The 20,270-nt window shown below is 41.7% G+C and overlaps 1 protein-coding gene across 2 annotated transcripts in view; it reads left to right on the plus strand.

The window, feature by feature from the left end:
- Positions 1-20,270, plus strand: part of ATP9B (ATPase phospholipid transporting 9B (putative)) — a 286,527-nt gene that overhangs the window by 3,467 nt on the left and 262,790 nt on the right. For both annotated transcript variants that reach the window (XM_075826526.1, XM_075826527.1), the window contains exon 2: positions 8,834-9,001. In XM_075826526.1, coding sequence (XP_075682641.1) covers positions 8,834-9,001 — 168 coding nt within the window. The remainder of the gene's footprint in view (positions 1-8,833; positions 9,002-20,270) is intronic.

Consider the following 20,270-nt stretch of genomic DNA (forward strand, 5'->3'; position numbering starts at 1 on the left):
CGCACCATAACCGTGGTTTTGCGGTCCACAAAACCAATTTGGTCGTGTGCATGTGACCTAAGGCTGAGAATTCGACCAAAAACCCGCAGGGAATCCTGCCCAAAAAAAACAGGCCAACGTGTGGTGCAGAGTTTAAAGTAGAATCGTAGAATTTTCAGGTAATTGAAAGAAAAAAAAAAAAGTTAAAGGGTAACTAAACTTTTAAAAAAAACCTTTGACTTGCCATAGTGACATGTCAGAAGTTTTGATTGGTGGGAGTACGAGCACTTAGACCCCCACCGATCGCCACTTCTTATCAGCTTTTCTCGGAGCGGTGTACGGGCTCAATAGAAAGTCTCTGAGTCGGTAGACCGCTCGCTCAGCTTTCTGAGAAAAGCCGATCATAAACCAAGCAGCACAGTGCTCGCTCGAAAATTTCTGCCGCTTCGTTTTAGATTGTAAAATTGTAAAGTCCCCTCTAAATTGTAAAGTGCTGCGTAATATGTTGGCGCTATATAAATGAAGATTATTATTATAGCTACGCGTCCCTCTGTTCTCCATGCAGTCCGGCCTCCTGGGATGACGCTGCAGCCTATGTGATCGCTGCAGCCTGTGATTGGCTGAAACAATCACATGAATCCTCATTTCGGAAGGCCGGCCTGGACGGAGAACAGAGGATCCCATCTCTATGAAAACCCCCGGAGGGGGGGGGGGGGGGGTGTAAGTATTAACTTTGTTTAAAGAAAAAAAAAAAAAAAAGGGTTTGACAGATTCATAGCGAACGATGCAGAGAATACATGGCAGCTGTATCCGCAGGTCAATTTCTGAGAGTTTTTTTTCTCCGCTTATCATTTATGCAGCGTGTGGATGGGATTGGTTAAAATCTCGTCCACTCTACTGCTACTAAATCCTCAGTATTTACGTGAAGTGTGAACTTAGCTTGGCTTTATTGCTGCATTCCCACATAGTTGTCCCAGAATCTAATATCACTGTCTGTATTAGACTGGATTCACACGAACGTGGCGTTTTTGCGGACGCAAAAACGCTGCGTTTTGCGCGCGCAAAAATCACTTGCCAGCTCCGTGTGTCATCCGTGTATGATGCGCGGCTGCGTGATTTTCGCGCAGCCGCCATCATAGAGATGATTCTAGCCGACGTCCGACACTGTCCAGGGTGCTGAAAGAGTTAACTGATCGGCAGTAACTCTTTCAGCACCCTCGACAGTGAATTCCGATCACCATATCTAGCAACCTGTTAAAAAAAAAAAAAGATGTTCGTACTTACCGAGAACTTCCCGTCCGTTGCCTTGGTGACGCGTCCTTGGTGACGCGCCTCTCGACATCTGGCCCCACCTCCCTGGATGACGCCGCAGTCCATGTGACCGCTGCAGCCTGTGCTTGGCTTGTGATTGGCTGCAGCTGTCACTTGGACTGAATTGTCATCCCGGGAGGTCAGACTGGAGGAAGAAGCAGGGAGTTATCGGTAAGTCAGAACTTTTTTTTTTTTTTTACTCGTTCATGTATATTGGAATCGGAAGTCACTGTCTAGGGTGCTGAAACAGTTTAACTCTTTCTGCACCCTGGACAGTGACTATATCCGGACGTCGCGTAGCGTAAATTTTTTTGCCGAGTTCGGCCGAACCCGGTGAAGTTCGGTTCGGTTGTCAGGGTTCGCTCTTCTCAAAGACACTCCGTTTGGATGTTTGTAAATAGAAAAGCACGTGGTGCTTTTCTGTTTACATTCATCCTTTTGACAGCTGTAGCGCAAATCACGCAGTTCGCACGGAAGTGCTTCCGTGCGGCATGCGTGGTTTTCACGCACCCATTGACTTCAATGGCTGCGTGATGCGTGCAAAACGCCCAAAGAACGGACATGTCGTGACTTTTTTTCAGCGGACTCACGCTGAGGAAAAAACACGGACATGTCTGCACGGCCCCATAGACACATATAGGTCCGTGCAACGCGCGTTGCACGGACCTTTTTCACGTTCGTCTGAAGAAAGCCTTACACTCGGCGTTTACTAGCATTTTCAGTGGCGTTTTTCAGCTGCATCTTTTGCGCCTTGCCCAAAAATGCTGTGGCCCGATGTTACTTCAGAGTCTAAAATAAAATTTGAGAAATACATACGCAGCGTTTTGGTTTGTGGCATTTTTGGAATCATTAGCGTTTTTTTTCAAAAAGCAGTGTGCTCTAGGTATGACATTTTTTAAGTGTTTTATCTGTTGCTTACTAATAAGTGGCTCGGCCTGTGGGTGTAGCTGTGGGGTTTCCACGTGGCTTTTTTTTAACTTTTTTATTGATGCTTTTTAAAGTTCTTATTACCTATATACTAAAAAGGATCGTGGAGGAGTCTAAGGCCTCATGCACACGACCGTGTTCGGTCCGTGATATACGGTCCGCATGTCGGCCGCTTGTCCCGGACCGTACAAAGTACAGGGAGCCGGGCTCCTAGCATCATACTTATCTATGACGCTAGGTGTCACTGCCTATCCACGTAACTACTGTCACACACTAAAACATGATTACAGTACGGGACAGTAGTTCCGCGGACAGGCAGTGAGCCCTATCGTCATAGATAAGTGTGATGCTAGGAGCCCGACTCCCTGCACTGTGTTCGGTCCGGGACATGCAGCCGACATGCGGACCGTATATCACGGACCGAACACGGTCGTGTGCATGGGGCCTAAGGGTACGTCTGTCTGGAAACTCCACAGTGTTTTCACAAGAGAAATTGATATGCTGCAGATTGAGAATCTGCACCACAGCTCAATATCCGCACATCTTTTCTGCGAATTTGTTCCACAGCGTGTGGATGTGATTTGTTCAAATCTCATCCACTCTGCTACTACTGTAATACTCTGCACAGCAACTCAGGAAGGAAATTCTGCAACGTCTATGCCAGGGGTCTCAAACTCGGCTGGGTAAGTGGGCAACATATAGAAAAAATGTCAAGTTGACGGGACACATTCATTTCAAATTTGATACAATACAAAATTATTGTTAATCAATTAGTTATTCGAACTACTACAATAATACTACATTACTACATTACTATAACAATACTACATTACTATAACAATACTAAATTACTATAATATTACTATAACAATACTAGATTACTATACTAATACTACATTATTATACCAATATTACATTACTAGAACAATACTACATTGCTATAATAATACTACATTACTAGAACAATACTGCATTATTATACTAATACTAAATTATTATAACCATACCACATTACTATAACAATACCAAATTTCTATAACAATACTACATTACTATAATAATACTACATCTCCACGTTCTTATTTCAACAATCCAGTTTTACAGTTTAACTGTTGCTAAATGCAGTTCGGCGTATCAATTGGCAGCGTTTGGCAGACACATGAATGTCAAGATTGGGCAGCCCCTCTGTAGATAATGCCACGGTGCCCTCTGTAGATAATGCCACGGTGCCCTCTGTAGATAATGCCACGGTGCCCTCTGTAGATAATGCCACGGTGCCCTCTGTAGATAATGCCACGGTGCCCTCTGTAGATAATGCCACGGTGCCCTCTGTAGATAATGCCATGGTGCCCTCTAGATAATTCCACCGTGCCCTCTGCAGATGCTGCCACGGTGCCCTCTGCAGATGCTGCCACACACACCCCTAGTAGATAGCTCCATTGGGGCTCCCTCTAGGAGTGGAATCCCCAGCCAGAGCGTTTCCGACGCTTTGGACAGGGATTCCTCTGCTGGAGGAGCCCTTGACGTCACTCTCCATACATTAGACGTAAGGGGATCCGTGACGTAAGGGGATCCTCCTGGACCGGAATGTGATGTCGGGGGCAACCCCAGAGCCGGTGTCCCAGAGCGGAGCGCTAGTATAGGCTCTTCTCCGGAACTCTGGGGAAGCCACTGACATCAGTGTTCATATATGGACAGTGATGTCAGGGGCTTGCCCAGAGCTGGAGTCCCGGAGCAGCGCCGCTTCTAGCACCCTGCTTGGGATTCCAGCTCTGCTCCTGACATTACTGTTCATATATGGACAAAGTTGTCAGGGGCAACCCCCGAACTGGAGTCCCGGGCAGAGCGCTAATAGCGCTCTTACTGGGACTCCATCTGTTCTCCTGACATCACTTGTCCAGTTCTGGGGAAGACCTAGATATCGCTGTCCATATGTGGACAGCAATGTCAGGGGATTCCATAGTGTCCCGGAGCAGAGCATATACTAGCGCTCTGCCCGGGACTCCGGCTCTGGGGAAGCCCCAGACATAGCGTGTCCATATTTGAACACCGATGTCAGGGGATTCCACAGAGTCCCAGAGCAGAGTCTACACTAGCGGCTCTGTGTCCCGCGGGCCGCAGATGACAGCCTCGGGGACCGCATGCGGCCGGACGGCCGCGTGCTAGAGACCCCTGGTCTACGCTGTGTGTAGACGTACCCTTCGGGTGCCAATATGCATTAGATGAAAGTCAACCAAAGCCGTTGATTTTGGTGGTTGTGACTCACTATCTAACATGTATGGGGGTGTCATGTCCCTCCTCTGTTGGCTGATGTCAGGGGAAAGAAGGATCGGGTGTAGTTTTAGAGAAAGGTCTTTCAGTGGCTTATTCCCATTTCCCGATTGAAAGGATGATAGGGAAGTCAGGAGGAATAGCTGTCAACCGAACTAATGGGCTAATCTCTAATCTCAGAAATTTGTCCACCTCTGTCCCGCATCAAAGCAAATAAAGTGTAGTAATAAACCTGTTAACTGGTAACTTTTAATGATTCTATTACCTCTCTGTTGAATTTCACTGTGATAAATGTTGAGGATGTGTGGAAGTCCTCTTGGTCTTTAAATGTATCAGCCAAGCAGACCGAAATGTATCCTGATATAGTAACTTTCATGCTGTGAGTTTTGAAGTCTTCGTTTCCAGCATTTTGTTTAGTTTGGTTGTACTTTCCTTTTAGAAAAGTTTCTTACATTATAGTTAATTGCTTGATGCCTTGATTGTCCATGAGTGACAAAACAATTAAGTGTGTAAGACACACGTTACAAGGAAAATTAGACTTTGTCCTCATCTCAGCTATGAAAAATCCATTATTCATTGTCTTATTGTTTTTAAATACAGAGGTAAAATTTTACTACACAAAAGGAAAATTGCTTTTGAAATAGAATAAATTGCATACCAGTTCAAAGGCTGCATTTTGAAGTCGCTGATACTAAACATGATGATGCTTTGCATGTATTATTTTTCACAATAGAATGCAGCTGTAAATTTGAGTGCAGATCTCGCAGAATGGAACATCCTGTAATTGTTTTCTGAGGTGTGCAGTTTTTATATATATATTTTTTCGCTCTTTTTTTTTTTTTTTTTTTTTTACTTTGGAAAGGACGTGTATGTTTTTTTAAACATTTTTTTTTTTTCAAACTCCTATTGCTACATAATGTTATTGTGTCTTGCTAATGTATTAATAGAATAGGCCAACCAAAAAAGTTACAAAGTTTCTGCTGGCATGTACGATTTGGGATCAATTATTTTATGGTGGTGAGTGGTTCCTACAGTTGGCTGCCTAGGTCCTACCCACATTAGTATATGTATTGACACATTTATGTACACTACCGTTCAAAAGTTTTGGGTCACCCAGACAATTTAGTGTTTTCCATGAAAACTCACACTTATATTTATCAAATGAGTTGCAAAATGACTAGAAAATATAGTCAAGACATTGACAAGGTTAGAAATAATGATTTTTATTTCAAATAATAATTTTCTCCTTCAATCTTTGCTTTCGTCAAAGAATGCGCCATTTGCAGCAATTACAGCATTGCAGACCTTTGGCATTCTAGCTGTTAATTTGCTGAGGTAATCGGGAGAAATTTCACCCCATGCTTCCAGAAGCCCCTCCCACAAGTTGGATTGGCTTGATGGGCACTTCTTGCGTACCATACGGTCAAGCTGCTCCCACAACAGCTCTATGGGGTTGAGATCTGGTGACTGCGCTGGCCACTCCATTACAGATAGAATACCAGCTGCCTGCTTCTTCCCTAAATAGTTCTTGCATAATTTGGAGGTGTGCTTTGGGTCATTGTCCTGTTGTAGGATGAAATTGGCTCAAATCAAGCGCTGTCCACAGGGTATGGCATGGCGTTGCAAAATGGAGTGATAGCCTTCCTTATTCAAAATCCCTTTTACCTTGTACAAATCTCCCACTTTACCAGCACCAAAGCAACCCCAGACCATCACATTACCTCCACCACGCTTGACAGATGGCGCCAGGCACTCTTCCAGCATCTTTTCAGTTGTTCTGCGTCTCACAAATGTTCTTCTGTGTGATCCAAACACCTCAAACTTCGATTCGTCTGTCCATAACACTTTTTTCCACTCTTCCTCTGTCCAATGTCTGTGTGCTTTTGCCCATATTAATCTTTTCCTTTTATTAGCCAGTCTCAGATATGGCTTTTTCTTTGCAACTTTGCCCTGAAGGCCAGCATCCCAGAGTCGCCTCTTCACTGTAGACGTTGACACTGGCGTTTTGCGGGTACTATTTAATGAAGCTGCCAGTTGAGGACCTGTGAGGCGTCTATTTCTCAAACTAGAGACTCTAATGTACGGTACTTGTCTTGTTGCTCAGTTGTGCAGCGGGGCCTCCCACTTCTCTTTCTACTCTGGTTAAAGCCTGTTTGTGCTGTCCTCTGAAGGGAGTAGTACACACCGTTGTAGGAAATCTTCAGTTTCTTGGCAATTTCTCGCATGGAATAGCCTTCATTTCTAAGAACAAGAATAGACTGTCGAGTTTCACATGAAAGCTCTCTTTTTCTAGCAATTTTGAGAGTTTAATCGAACCCACAAATGTAATGCTCCAGATTCTCAACTAGCTCAAAGGAAAGTCAGTTTTATAGCTCCTCTAAACAGCAAAACTGTTTACAGCGGTGCTAACATAATTGCACAAGGGTTTTCAAGTGTTTTCTAATCATCCTTTAGCCTTCTAACACAGTTAGCAAACACAATGTACCATTAGAACACTGGAGTGATGGTTGCTGGAAATGGGCCTCTACACACCTATGTAGATATTGCATTAAAAACCAGACGTTTGCAGCTAGAATAGTCATTTAGCACATTAACAATGTATAGAGTGTATTTCTGATTAATTTAATGTTATCTTCATTGAAAAAAACTGTGCTTTTCTTGCAAAAATAAGGAAATTTCTAAGTGACCCTAAACTTTTGAACGGTAGTGTATGTATGTAGTTGTACTATACTGTAGATGTTCTGCACCACTAAGCTTTCTAGCACTTTTCTTCATGTTTTCTAGTCTTCATGTGTTCACAAATTTGTAAATAAATATATCAACCAGTCTAGGAACAGGAGAATAGCATGTGGGAGAGGGGGATACTGACACCAGCAAGAAGAGATATTACATATTATTTCAGCAGCAGACTTCATATCCATGGTCGCAGAATGGTTAGTATTATTTTATGGACACTGCACTGGCAAGAGACTATGGACGCTTCTATGTGGTTGGCTTCGCTGTATGTGACTGGTGAATGGAGTGTTACTCTTGTTACTGTTGGTCTTGTTAAAGTTATTCAAAAGTTATGGTTTACTTTGAGGGAGAGGGAAGATCAACTGAATCTTTACCCAGGCTGAAGGAGAGCAGAAATCCATGTCACTGTCTATTGAAGTTGCATGTCTACTAAAATCAAGCTGCCTCCTGCAGTGCTCTGACTAATTTGTTCACCCCCGATTAAATCTATTGTTCTAATAAAAGTCCCCAAAAAACTGTAATGTATTCTGGTGGTACAGACAGAAATAAAATGTCTAAACTGGCGATACACATAAGATAAAATTCAGACGTTTCGGTGGGATTGGTCGAATATCTTTTGTGTATGGGTGCCTCCCGAATATCCCTTAATCCTCCATTCCTATTGAACACAAGCCGCTGTTGGAGGTGTCTGGTATCGGTTTATTTCCCTTCTCCACACTGAAATAAACATGCGCGATTGGCAGACATCTCGAAAATGGGGAGGAATTGAAGCAAACGTGTAATAGAAAGTTGCATCTTTACGTTATACAACAGGCTCGGAGAAATTATATCGAGGTCTATGAGCCAGCTCCAAAAGGTTAGAACCAGCAGCGACATTCTGTAAGGCCTTTTGATGCACATTAATAAATAAAAAATATCCACCAAGCTCACTGCAACCGGGGATGTGCAAGCTTGGACTTACATGTCACTGGAGGTATTCCCTCCACAGTAGTTGGAAAGGAACTCTCCTTATTGGTAGTCACAGCAATGCCCTTAGGAGTACAAATTGTGTCCCGCACTTTGGACCCCTCACTGCCGCCGTAGGTGTAGCAGCTCCCCATTACTTCTCCAGTATTATCAGCAGGCCTGCTCTACTACCCCAATAGATGCAGCAGCATCACTTCACAGGAGTCTCCCAGACATTGCCCCCCACTTTCATAGTAGTCACAAAAGGCCTTCACACCTCCTTTCTCTTTAGGAAGTCACAGGAGAGGACCCCCCCCCCCAGACTCCCATCTCTCAATTGACACATTAAGGTATCCTCTTCCCCCCCCCCATTCACTCACCTCCCACATTCTCCCTCTATGCCCGGCAATAAGGGTCTGTCACTAGTTCTACTGGTAGAGATGAAGCTTTAAGCTGTCAGTGATAGGATCCAGCTCTGTGCATTTGGCACCAAGTAGAAGCACCTGACTGCAGAATGCATTTAGGTCGGGCAGCAAAACCTGGTCATCAGGTTAATCCCCACGACTACCAGGTTTTGTCTGATCCTATTATACAATAATTAAGCATTAAGTACATGAGACCATTGATGCCGTTGATTGTAATAGTTGTAAACCTGTCTTGTCAGGTATCAAGATGAAGCATCCCCCTTGGATGAAATGCCACTTATGATGTCAGAAGAAGGTTTTGAGAATGATGAAAGCGATTATCACACTTTACCGAGAGCCAGGATAACTCGTCGAAAAAGAGGATTCGAATGGTTTGTCTGTGGAGGCTGGAAATTCTTGTGCACCAGGTTTGTATTACCAATATTACTTAGGTTTAATGACATTCATGTCTAAGTCTTCGGATTTTTATTATGACTGCTGCTTTCGATGTTGATGAAGCATAAAGGTGCTTAAACATTTCTGATATTGAGACTCTTACTAAACAACCACTGACCTCCAAATTAGGAGCATTTAGAGGGCACGACCTGTGTGTTAAACTGCCCTTTTCTCTTAATTGATTGGCCGAGATGCATCACATGACCATGTCCCTGACCCTTGTTCTTTGTAACTTGCAGCATACACTCTGTTACTCCTGGTGTTTGGGAGTTCAGGGGGTCATACGTGCAGGTTTGTAGCTAAGTGAATGCAATAGCACTGACTGGCTTCTTGAGCTCCTGATAAAGGCACCCTAAGTTAGTGCATGTTTCATTTAAAATGGTGTATCGCTCGCCTATGCAAGGTAAGTGCTATAAAGTGGGCCTAATGATCCCCCCTTAGTCAAACAGTCAACAGCCTGCTCCTTCTTACAGCCCCCCAATTGCAAGTGACTAAGTGCTATTGGGGTCTCTGCTAGAGGCCGTCTTCGTGACAGATTGGTTTTTAATTTTGTGTTATATATTGACAATGTCTTAGACTCTGGTCACACTAACTTCATGGCTTCCGTTTATAACTGCGCTATGCTGGATTCAATTCTGAACGGATTTAGACGAATGCTGATAGACCTTATTGGCTTAAAATGGGGACCCTCAGGGTTTCTTCTGAGTTCTGGTATCTTTGTCAGCAAGAATAGCGGAACACCTGACCGAAACCTAATAATGGTACTTTGAAGAGAGCCCTAGGCTAGCCATGCACAGCTATTCCTCCCGATTCCCCCCCCCCCCCCATACACATGCATGCATTTTGAAAGGGGAGAGGGAAGAAAGCTCCTGCCAGACACTTCTACCCTGAGAGCAAAAAGTTCGGGGATGTTGAAATCCAACTGCCCAATCCGACGGCAGATGTCCACATGCACATTACGTGCTGAGCTGGTCCTGCCGAGATTGGCAGGTTCGGCCAACATTAATCTAAAGTGTAACAGGTGGTGAGGGAAGTGAAATTACGGCACTCACCCATGTGGTTGTATTTCTTACTTTTATTGTGGCATCCAGCAAAAAGTTAAAAGCGTCCAAGGGTGGACGTAGCAGATTACATGGCAGGTTACAGCCTGTTTTCGCTAAGAGTAGCGCTTCTTCTGATATTATGTCCTCCCTTGAACGCTTTTAACTTTTTGCTGGATGCCACCATAAAAGTAAGAAATACAACCACATGGCTGAGCACCGCCCAAGGTTTCGATAAGAAACTCCTGTTTCTTTTGTTCTACATATCTGTTCCCTACCTCAAAGACTGACTAGTAGTGCCAACTTTCTTGTACTGCACCTGGTTTATCTTAATCTACTATGTATGGCCACCTTTACTTTGTTTTTTTAAAGCATCTTCAAGCTGCTGGCTCATCTTATGTAAACTTTGGAAAAGCAGACACGTTACTTTTTTTAACACTTTTAACGTGCATGCAGACAATACCAGTGTCTTTTAAAAATGTCTGAAGGCCATACTTGATTCATTCAATGGCCTCCTTTTTTCTTGAAACCGTAAATGAGATAAATTCTCTAGTAGAAGTCGCTGACCTCTGCAATGAGACACTTTTATAGTACTGGTACTTCGAAGATGGAAGATTAAAGTATAGTTGGATAAAGTAGGACATCCTATGCATTTCTCTGGTTGTTCTCCACTGTTCGCAAGCATTAATCTATTGTTACACAATCATCAATGTTTCCTGCGTTAGAATAAACTCTTACTTTCAGTAGTAAACGTGTATCTTTCAGGTCTCCTATGCTCTCCTATCTCAGGACAGAGTAGGATAGATGGGGAGACGCTGATTTCAGGAATGTATTGTTTTCTATGATATGACTCATTATTTCATGTAAAAAGTTGTCTAATTGCTGCCAGGAGTCCTAGAGAGAGCCTGTGAGTCCTCCTCCCTCCACACCCACACACCGTGATTGACAACATTTCCTTTATGAGTTTGTATCAATCACTGTGTGTGGGCAGGGGAAGCAGGACTCACAGGACCCTGGCAGCATTGAAACAGCTTTTTACATCAAAATTCGGAATCAAATAATAGAAAACGATATATTTCAATGCTCAGTGTCGTTCCCTGAAACCTATGCTGCCCTCATACATTGATATAGACCGGACAGACAGCTTTAACCCCTTCCCGCACCTTGACGTAATGGCACGTCCAGACGAGCAGTTACTTTCTGCACCTTGACGTGCAGTTACGTCTGGGCTTTAACCGTTAACTGCCGAGCGGCGCTAAACGGCAGCCGTGGTTAATTGTGCAGGGTCTCTGCCCTGCTCTCCCATTTGCCGATCAGCAACCCATCGCCGCTGATTTTAGCAATTATCCCCTTAGATGCAGCGATCAATGGCGATCATCGCATGTAGGGGGTTTGTAGCACATTGGTAGACCCCACAGTGCAATTTCGGGGGCTGCCGATGGTTGGCCTCCGGCTGGTTCTTATAGGCTTCCTATTGCGTCAAACTGATAGTTAGGGTATGTGCACACGATAACGTCAATTATGGCTGAAATTACGTAGCTGTTTTCAGGAGAAAACCGCTCCTGAATTTCAGACGTAATTGCTCGTACTCGCGTTTTGCGAGGTGTCAATTACAGCCGTAATTTGGAGCTGTTCTTCATTGAAGTCAATGAAAAACGGCTCAAATTACATCCCAAGAAGTGTCCTGCACTTCTTTGACGAGTCTGTTATTTTACGCGCCGTCTTTTGACAGCGACGCGTAAAATTACAGGTCGTCGGCACAGTACATCGGCAAACCCATTGAAATGAATGGGCAGATGTTTGCCGACGTATTGGAGCCGTGTTTTCAGGCGTAATTCGAGGCGTAAAATGCCTCGTTTACGCCTGAAAATAGGTCGTGTGAACCCAGCCTTAGAATACATTACACTACCTAGGTAGTGTAATGTATTCTTGCAGCTATCAGTGCTGCAAGTCTTCAAGTCCCCTAGTGGGACAACAAAAAGTTAATAAAAATGTTTTATAATTCAGCCATTCTGGGGGGAGATAACATCCTTATTGCAGCAGGTGGGCAGGTTCCATGGGAATTTAGGGCCAATGGAGGTCTTATTCCATATACAACATGATGGAGAATTAGAAGAGACAGAAACGACACATTTAGCTCCCATGGCCCATGCCACACTGATAGTGGCAAAGAGGTGCATACTCCAAAACTGGCTGGTAGCTGAAGTACCGACTCAGAACATGGTGGTTCAGGGGTTGAGGAAACTGTTTTATCTAGACCGCATTGGTATATTACAGAATAAAGACACGCAGAGCAAAAAATTCTTTGAGAAATGGAAGCTTTTCCTCACAAAATATTTCACCAGTGAAGAACGAAGGGACATCATAGATCCGTTTACGGGAACGTCATGGTACTTGATTGAAGATCTTAAGGGCACTTTAGGGGCACTGAAAATATCACGGGAGTAAAGCATATATATCCACTGGGATTTCTTTAGTCTTGCGGACTAGCTGCCTGAGTTGGTGAACTGCTTCACGAAGCTCCAATTGTTATGTATGCTCCAATTTCTTATTTGTTCTGTGTATTGTTTAGTTATGTAAGTTAGGCAGATATGCAAAGTTATGTAACAATGTTTACAGGAATACCCGACAGGTGGGGTTAAAGGAAGGGAAGGATAGAGGAGATAGAGGAGATGAAGGAGGGCTGATGGCCCATGGGGAATAACTTCCAAGATCAAACCTAGTTTGCTGGGAAGCATTCACTATCACATGTTCATTTATACATTTTTTGTAATGTTTATTATTATGGCAATGCATTACTGTATGATTTGTGTTTTTTTTGGGTGGTGAAAAAATTCAATAAAAATATGTTTAAAAAAAAAAAAAAAATGTTTTATAAGAGTGTAGAAATAGAGGTTATGTATAAAATGCTTTTTTTCCTATAATAAGTCTTATTATAGGAAAAACATTAAAACTTTAAAAGGAGTTCATGTATTTGGTATCACCGCATTCGTAGCGACACAAGCTATACAACTATAATGCTATTTTTCCTGCACGGTGAACACCGCACAAAAAATAAATAAAAACAATGCCAGAATAACTTTTTTGGGACCACACCTCCCAAAATATAGAATAAAAAGTGATGAAAATGTCTCGCGTTCCCCAAAATAGTACCAATTAAAACTACAACCCGTCCCGCAAAAAATAAACCCTTACACAGCTTTTTGACTGAAAAATAAAAAAGTTATGGTTCTCAGAATATGGTGACACAAAAAATAAATAATTTTATAAAAAAGTGATTTTATTGCTCAAACGCTGCAAAACATAAAAAAAAACTATATACGTATGGTATCGCCGTAATCGTATCGACCCGCATAATAAAGTAAAATTGTCATTTATAGCCCAGGGTGAACACTGTAAAAAAAAAAAGAATAAAAAACATCGTCAGAATTAATGGTTTTTGGTCACCTTGCTTGCCAAAAAATGGAATAAAAAATGAACAAAAAAATCGCATGTACCCCAAAATGCTACCAATGAAACTAAAGATTGTCCCGCAACAAATAAGCTCTCACACGGCTCCGGTGGCAAAAAAATAACAAAGTTCTGGCTCTCAGAATATGGCGACACAAAATGTGCAGAACGTTCCAAAAGCGGTTAAGATTGGGCACCATTTATCAGTGCGACACCGGCCACACATCTGCGGATTATTTATTTACCCCATTATTATACCCTCTTATTATGCCCCTGATGTTCTCTGCACAGATTACATATACACCCCCACATTATAAACTGAAATACCAGCAAAACCCCAAACAGAACTACCACTAAGCAAAATCTGCGCTCCAAAAGCCAAATGACGCTCCCTCATTTGTGAACCCTACATCGTGCCCAAAAAGCAGCTTACGTCCACATATATGGCATCGCCATACCCGGGAGAACCCGCTTACCAGTTTATGAGGTATTTTACTTCAGTGGCACAAACTGGGCACAACATATTGTGCACTAAAATGGCATATCAGTGGAAAATTTTAATTTTCACCTTGCACCATCCGCTGCGTATTAACCCTTTCGCTCACCATGACTTAATAGCATGTCGTGCAGGGGGTAATGTATGGAGCGGGCTCACAGGCCAAGCCCGCTCTATACGCTGCACGGGTCAGCTGTTTATTACAGCTGACCCCCGGGACTAACTGACAGGAACAGCGATCCTGCTGTTACAGAAGCCTGTAAAAATGATCGCTGTTTCAAGTCCCCTAGAGGGGCTAACAAAATGTATAAAAAAAATAAAATAATAAAAAATAAAGTTTATTATTAGTGACATTTTTTTTTATAAATATTTAACCCGTTAGTGACCGGCCCATAGTGTTTCTACGTCGGTCACTAACGGTCCTTATTCCGATGCCATAGACCTTTTACGTTGCGGCATCGGAATAAGTAAACAGAGCAGGGAGCTGTCAAATCTCCCTGCTCTCAGCTGCCAGAGGTAGCTGAGGGCTGGGGGCGTCCCTGCTCTGCCGGGTGAGATCGATATTAGTATCGATCTCACCCGTTTAACTCCTCAGATGCAGTGCACAATAGCGTGCACCGCATCTGAGTGGTTTTGGAGAGAGGAAGTGAGCTCCCTCTCATCCAACTGACACCTGGCGATAAGATTGCCGAGTGTCTGTCTGCGATGGCAGCCGGGGCCTAATAAAGGCCCCCAGGTCTGCCTGTCGTGAATGCCTGCTAGATCATGCCTCTGGCATGACCGAGCAGATGCCTGTCCGTTTTACACGGACAGGCATAATACACTGCAATACAGAAGTATTGCAGTGTATTAAAAATGCGATAGGAGGATCGCATAGTGAAGTCCCCTAGTGGAATTAGTAAAAAAGTGAAAAAAAAAAATGAAAAACCCACTTTTTCCCATTACAAACTGCTTTACTATTAACAAACAAAACATAGTAAAAATGTTACACATATTTGGTATCGACGCGTCCGTAACGACCCCGACTATAAAGTTATTACAGCATTTAACCCGCACGGTGAACGCCGTAAAAAATAAAATAAAAAAACATGCAAAAATTGCTGTTTTCTTTGAATCCAGCCTTAAAAAAATAATGTGATAAAAAGTGATTAAAAAGTCGCATCTACTCCAAAATGGTACCGATAAAAACTACAAGTCGTCCCGTAAAAAAAAGCCTTCCTACAATTGCATCGGCGAAAAAATAAAAACGTTTTGGTTCTTCAAATATGGAGACGCAAAAACAAATAATTTTGAAAAAAAAGTGTTTTCACTGTGTAAAAGTAGTAAAACATACAAAAACTATACAGATTTGCAATCGCAACAACCCGCTGAATAAAGTTATTGTGTTATTTATACCACACGGTAAACGGCGTAAATTTAGGACGCAAAAAAGTGTGGCGAAATTGCTGTTTTTTTTTTCTATCCCCCCCCCCCCAAAAAAAAAAAGTTAATAAAAGTTAATCAATAAATTCTATGTACCCCAAAATGGTGCTATTAAAAAGTACAACTTGTCCCGAAAAAACAAGACCTTATACAGCTATGTCGACACAAAAATAAAAAGTGTATAGCTCTTTGAATGAGACGATGGAAAAACGTAAAAAATGGCTTGGTCATTTACGTCTAAAATAAGCTGGTCATTAAGGGGTTAAAGTCCCAAAAAAAAACCTTTTCCCATTTTTCCTCCAAAGTAATGTAAAAAAACAAAACAAAATTGGCATCGCTGCGTCTGTAAGAGTCTGAACTATTAGAATATACCATTATTTAACTCGCACGGTGAACGCCATAAAGAATTTGAAGTGCTTAAATTGCTGTTTTTTGGTCACGTTCGCTCTAAAAAAAATTTTCCTATAAAAAGTTAACTCAATTTGTATGTACCAGAAAAATCGTACCAATAAAAACTACAGCTCAGCCCGCAAAAAATAAGCCCTCACACCGCTCAATCGACCAAAAAATAAAAAAGTGATGCCTCTCTGAATATGGTGAAACAAAACAATTTTTTTTCTTGGTCTCTCATTGACTTTGCAAATGCGACATAGCTCCCAGAAAACAATTCCAGCTAAATGTGAGCTCCAAGATACAAATAGCACTCCTTCCCTTCTGAGTCCTGCTGGGGGTCCAAACAGCAGTTTATTACCACATATGGGGTATTGCTGTAATCGGGAGAAATTGCTTTACAAATGTTGGGGTTATTTTTCTCCTTTATTCCTTGTAAAAAATTTAAATGTCTGTTTTTTTCACAAAAAAAGTAAATTTTAATTTTCACAGCCTAATTCCATTAAATTGAGCAAAAAACCTGTCTGGTCTAAATGCTCTCTCTACCCCTAGAAAAATTCCTTGAGGGGTATAGTTTCCAAAATGGGGTCACTTTTGGGAGGTTTCCACTGTTTTGCCCTCCAGGGCGTTGCAAATGCAACATGTCACCCTAAAACCATTCCATCTGCGCTCCAAAATCCAAATGGCGCACCTTCCCTTTTGAGCTTTACCGTGGATCCAAACAGCAGTTTATTACCACATATGGGGTATGGTCATAATCAGGAGAAATTGCTTTACAAATTTTGTGGTGCTTTTTATTCCTCATTCCTTGTAAAAATTAAAAATGTCAATGTTTTTCCAGAAAAAAGTAGATTTTTCTTTTCCCAGACTTACTCTAATAAATATAGCAAAAGACCTGTGGCGTCAAGATTCTAACTATACCTATAGATAAATTCCTTGTGGGCTGTAGTTTCCAAAACGGGGTCACTTTTGGTTGGTTTCTACTGTTTTGACCCCACAGGACCTCTTTAAACCTGGTGCCTAAAATATTCTCTGATAAAAAGGAGGCCCCAAAATCCACTGCTCCTTTGCTTCCGAGGCCGGTGTTTCAGTCCATTACCGCACTAGGGCCACATGTGGGATATTTCTAAAAATTGCAGAATCTGGGCAATAAATATTGAGTTGCGTTTCTCTGGTAAAACTTTCTGTGTTGCAGGAAAAAATGTATACTCCTGACACAAAATACAGGCAGGATAACTAGTATATGCAAAATACAACATCTTTATTGGATACAAGATAAAATACAGAATATGAAATGGAACGACAAACCCATGATCCCCACACGTAAATACTAAAAACCCCAAAACTGTTGACAGATTCCCTTTAAATTAGGAACATAGAAAAAAAGTTTAGAGCGTAAAGTTAAACAATACAACTTGTCCTGCAAAAAAAAAAAAAGTCCTTATACAGCTATGTCGACGGAAAAATAAAAAAAGTTATAGCTCTTTGAATGCGATGGAAAAAACGTCAAAAATTGCTCCGTCTTTAAGGTTTAAAATACCTTTGGTATTACGGGGTTAATGCAATATGCAGAAATATTTATTAAGAAGTGTATTATTATTGAATGGAATGTCTAGTTATAGGTTATTACTGAAAACTTTTAATATCCCTAGGAGTTTGTAGAGTCATTTGGAGTTTGTTTGATGCATAAGAGACACTGTAAAGTAAAAAACAACATTTTTTAAGTTTAATAAATTTTAAACACTTGCCTAATAAAATCGAAGTTATATTATTGTATATGTTTAGGTTTTCTTATAGTTTTTTTAACCATGTTTTGCAGCAGCTTTTTTCACAAGAAATTCCAAACTTCCCATTTAGCCTGATGATAATTTCTCTATTTCTCTTGCTCTGAAATTGTTTTTTGTTACATTGAAATTCCATTCAAGCCTGTGAAATTATAATGCACACAAATCAATACAGAGGACTACTTTGGTTGGATTGATTTCTTTCTCATGAGATTTACATTCCACTTGTTATCAAAAACACATTGTCCCAATGAAAATGGTTCCATTGAATGGCATTTCCATATGAAGTGAAAGGGATATCAAATGCTCGGATTAATCTCAGCACTGAGATGCCCTGTACACTTTCAATTAATCTGCAACACATTTGTTATGCAGAAGCATGGGAAAATGCTGATCTTTTAAGAATGACATGGCTACACAGTTGCTTTTGGCTTGATTACTACCGCTACCTGTAGAGTACAATAATTACAGTATAGGTTTGCAGCGAAGGAAAGAGAAAGTTGCTGCTGCTTAAAACTTAAGAAGTGTGTGATCTGTACTAAAAAAAATCAAAAGCGGAGTCCATATATATTTTTCTTTCTCGTGAAGAACAGTCAGCCAACAGAGATAAAACCAGTCATTTTTTTTCTGTGGCAAATAACACACTGCCTGTGTGTATTCCAGTCACAGCCTTGGATTTTAGACTTCTGCCTGTTAAATATAAAAAAAAGTAAGTTTTTATTGCACCAATACAACTATATTACATAATAAATTTGGCCAAGACCATTTACTTAATGTGTAAATAATGTTGGTTCATTTCACTTTGTAAATCTTTCCCCATTTTTGTATTGGAGTAAGAAGGAGTGTGGCTCGCCAGCTGCAGCGGAGTGTGGCTCGCCAGCTGCAGCGGAGTGTGGCTCGCCAGCTGCAGCGGAGTGTGGCTCGCCAGCTGCAGCGGAGTGTGGCTCGCCAGCTGCAGCGGAGCGTGGCTCGCCAGCTGCAGCGGAGCGACGTATCTAACAATTATCTTATATTGTCATACAAAGGCATTAGGCACAGGCGTAAACATGGAAGCCTTTAAGGCATCAGTGGGTCTGCGTTATGAAGCCGTATTGTAGTCTCCCCTGGAAGCACTCCTTAGACACAGTATGGACCCATAGATTTGTAGAACACGGATCTGTAATGTGCCCCGGAATTAGTCAATGGAGGATAATAATTAATCAATGATACTTTTCATAGATCCTGTAAAAACCGAATCCATGACACTCAGAGCCTTAAAGGGGTTGTCCCAAGCAATAAAAGACCCCAGTTCATATAACCTCGAGGAAGTGAGCAGTTGGTCACGTCCGCTGCAGCAACAGCGACTCTCATATTGAAGGGTTTGTCTGTTCTAACACATTTATCATGAGTCCGGAATTCTAAAAATCACGAGGGTCCCCTAATGCGTTCTTGTTTTTGCAGAACGATTACATGTTGTCCAGCACATACATCACTATGGACAACACGTCAGCCCTTTGACCAGTAAATGCAGCATGCTCTTGAATGGCCTAAATGTCATAGCACATAGAAACACACAAATTCAATTGGCTATTATTGACCAGCCACTGAGCAAAAAAGCCTGAGGAACGTTTATAAAACAGTTACGCTCTCCATTTTCATAGCACCTGACCACAATATTTTTTTTGCATGTATTCCTCATATCATCTCCAGTTTTCACTTTGTAGGTGTTTTTGTAATTTGTTGCAAATGATAGTGCCATTTTTTTCTGAATGTGCCCCACTTTTAGCAGTTATGGCATCGACATTGTTTCTAATCCTTCTGGCTTCTGCTCAGTTTAAGTGAAATACATGGGATAAAAGGGCATTAGGATAACAATCTTTAAATAAATGGAATGACCTTACAAAGGAATCTGAGGCTTCTTATTCCACATCCCATAAAATCAAGGAATACCACCCATTGAGAACAGAGAAATGAAGATTGCATGCAGAATGGGTAGGAAGAACTTTTACTGTGTCCGCGGTAAAATGTGGAATTTCTTACTTTGATCTGTCTTATGATGTAATGATGCACAGCCAAAGACCATGCCAGTGTTTGCATTTTTTATTTATATGTTTTCCTTTCTGTAACTTTGCATTGTTCTATAAATGCACTTTTAAAAGGGACCGGTCTCTAGGTTTGGAGATACTTAACCACCAGCATGCTGTCATACAGCTAGTGTATAGTGTCCCAAACATGCCCACATTGAAACCAGCCATTTAGGCAATAATTAGTAACAATAACTTCTAAGTTACTGAGAGGTGTCCGGCGGCATCGGGGGGGGGGGGGGCATGGACAATAGCGCACATGAAGGTGAAGACCGTACACCTCGCTTTATTGCTCATGCACAATGTGCACTATTCGCATGCGCCCAATGCTGCTCCCGGACTGCTCTAAATTGTAAGTTATTTTACTAACTATTACCTAAATGGTCGATTTTGACATTCTGAACACTGTACCCAGCTGCATTTACCACATACTGGTGGTTTAGTGGCTCCAAAGCTTGTGACAGGTTCCCTTTCATTTCTGTTGAACATGACTCTACAGTTTGTTAGCATACCAAAACAGAACCAGTATGTTTTTATTTTTTTTACATTTTATATAGGGGGGAAATATGAAAAGAAAAATCGAATTTCCTTCATTT

Source organism: Rhinoderma darwinii, chromosome 5 (assembly GCF_050947455.1).
Source record: "Rhinoderma darwinii isolate aRhiDar2 chromosome 5, aRhiDar2.hap1, whole genome shotgun sequence".
In the NCBI taxonomy this organism is placed as follows: domain Eukaryota; kingdom Metazoa; phylum Chordata; class Amphibia; order Anura; family Rhinodermatidae; genus Rhinoderma; species Rhinoderma darwinii.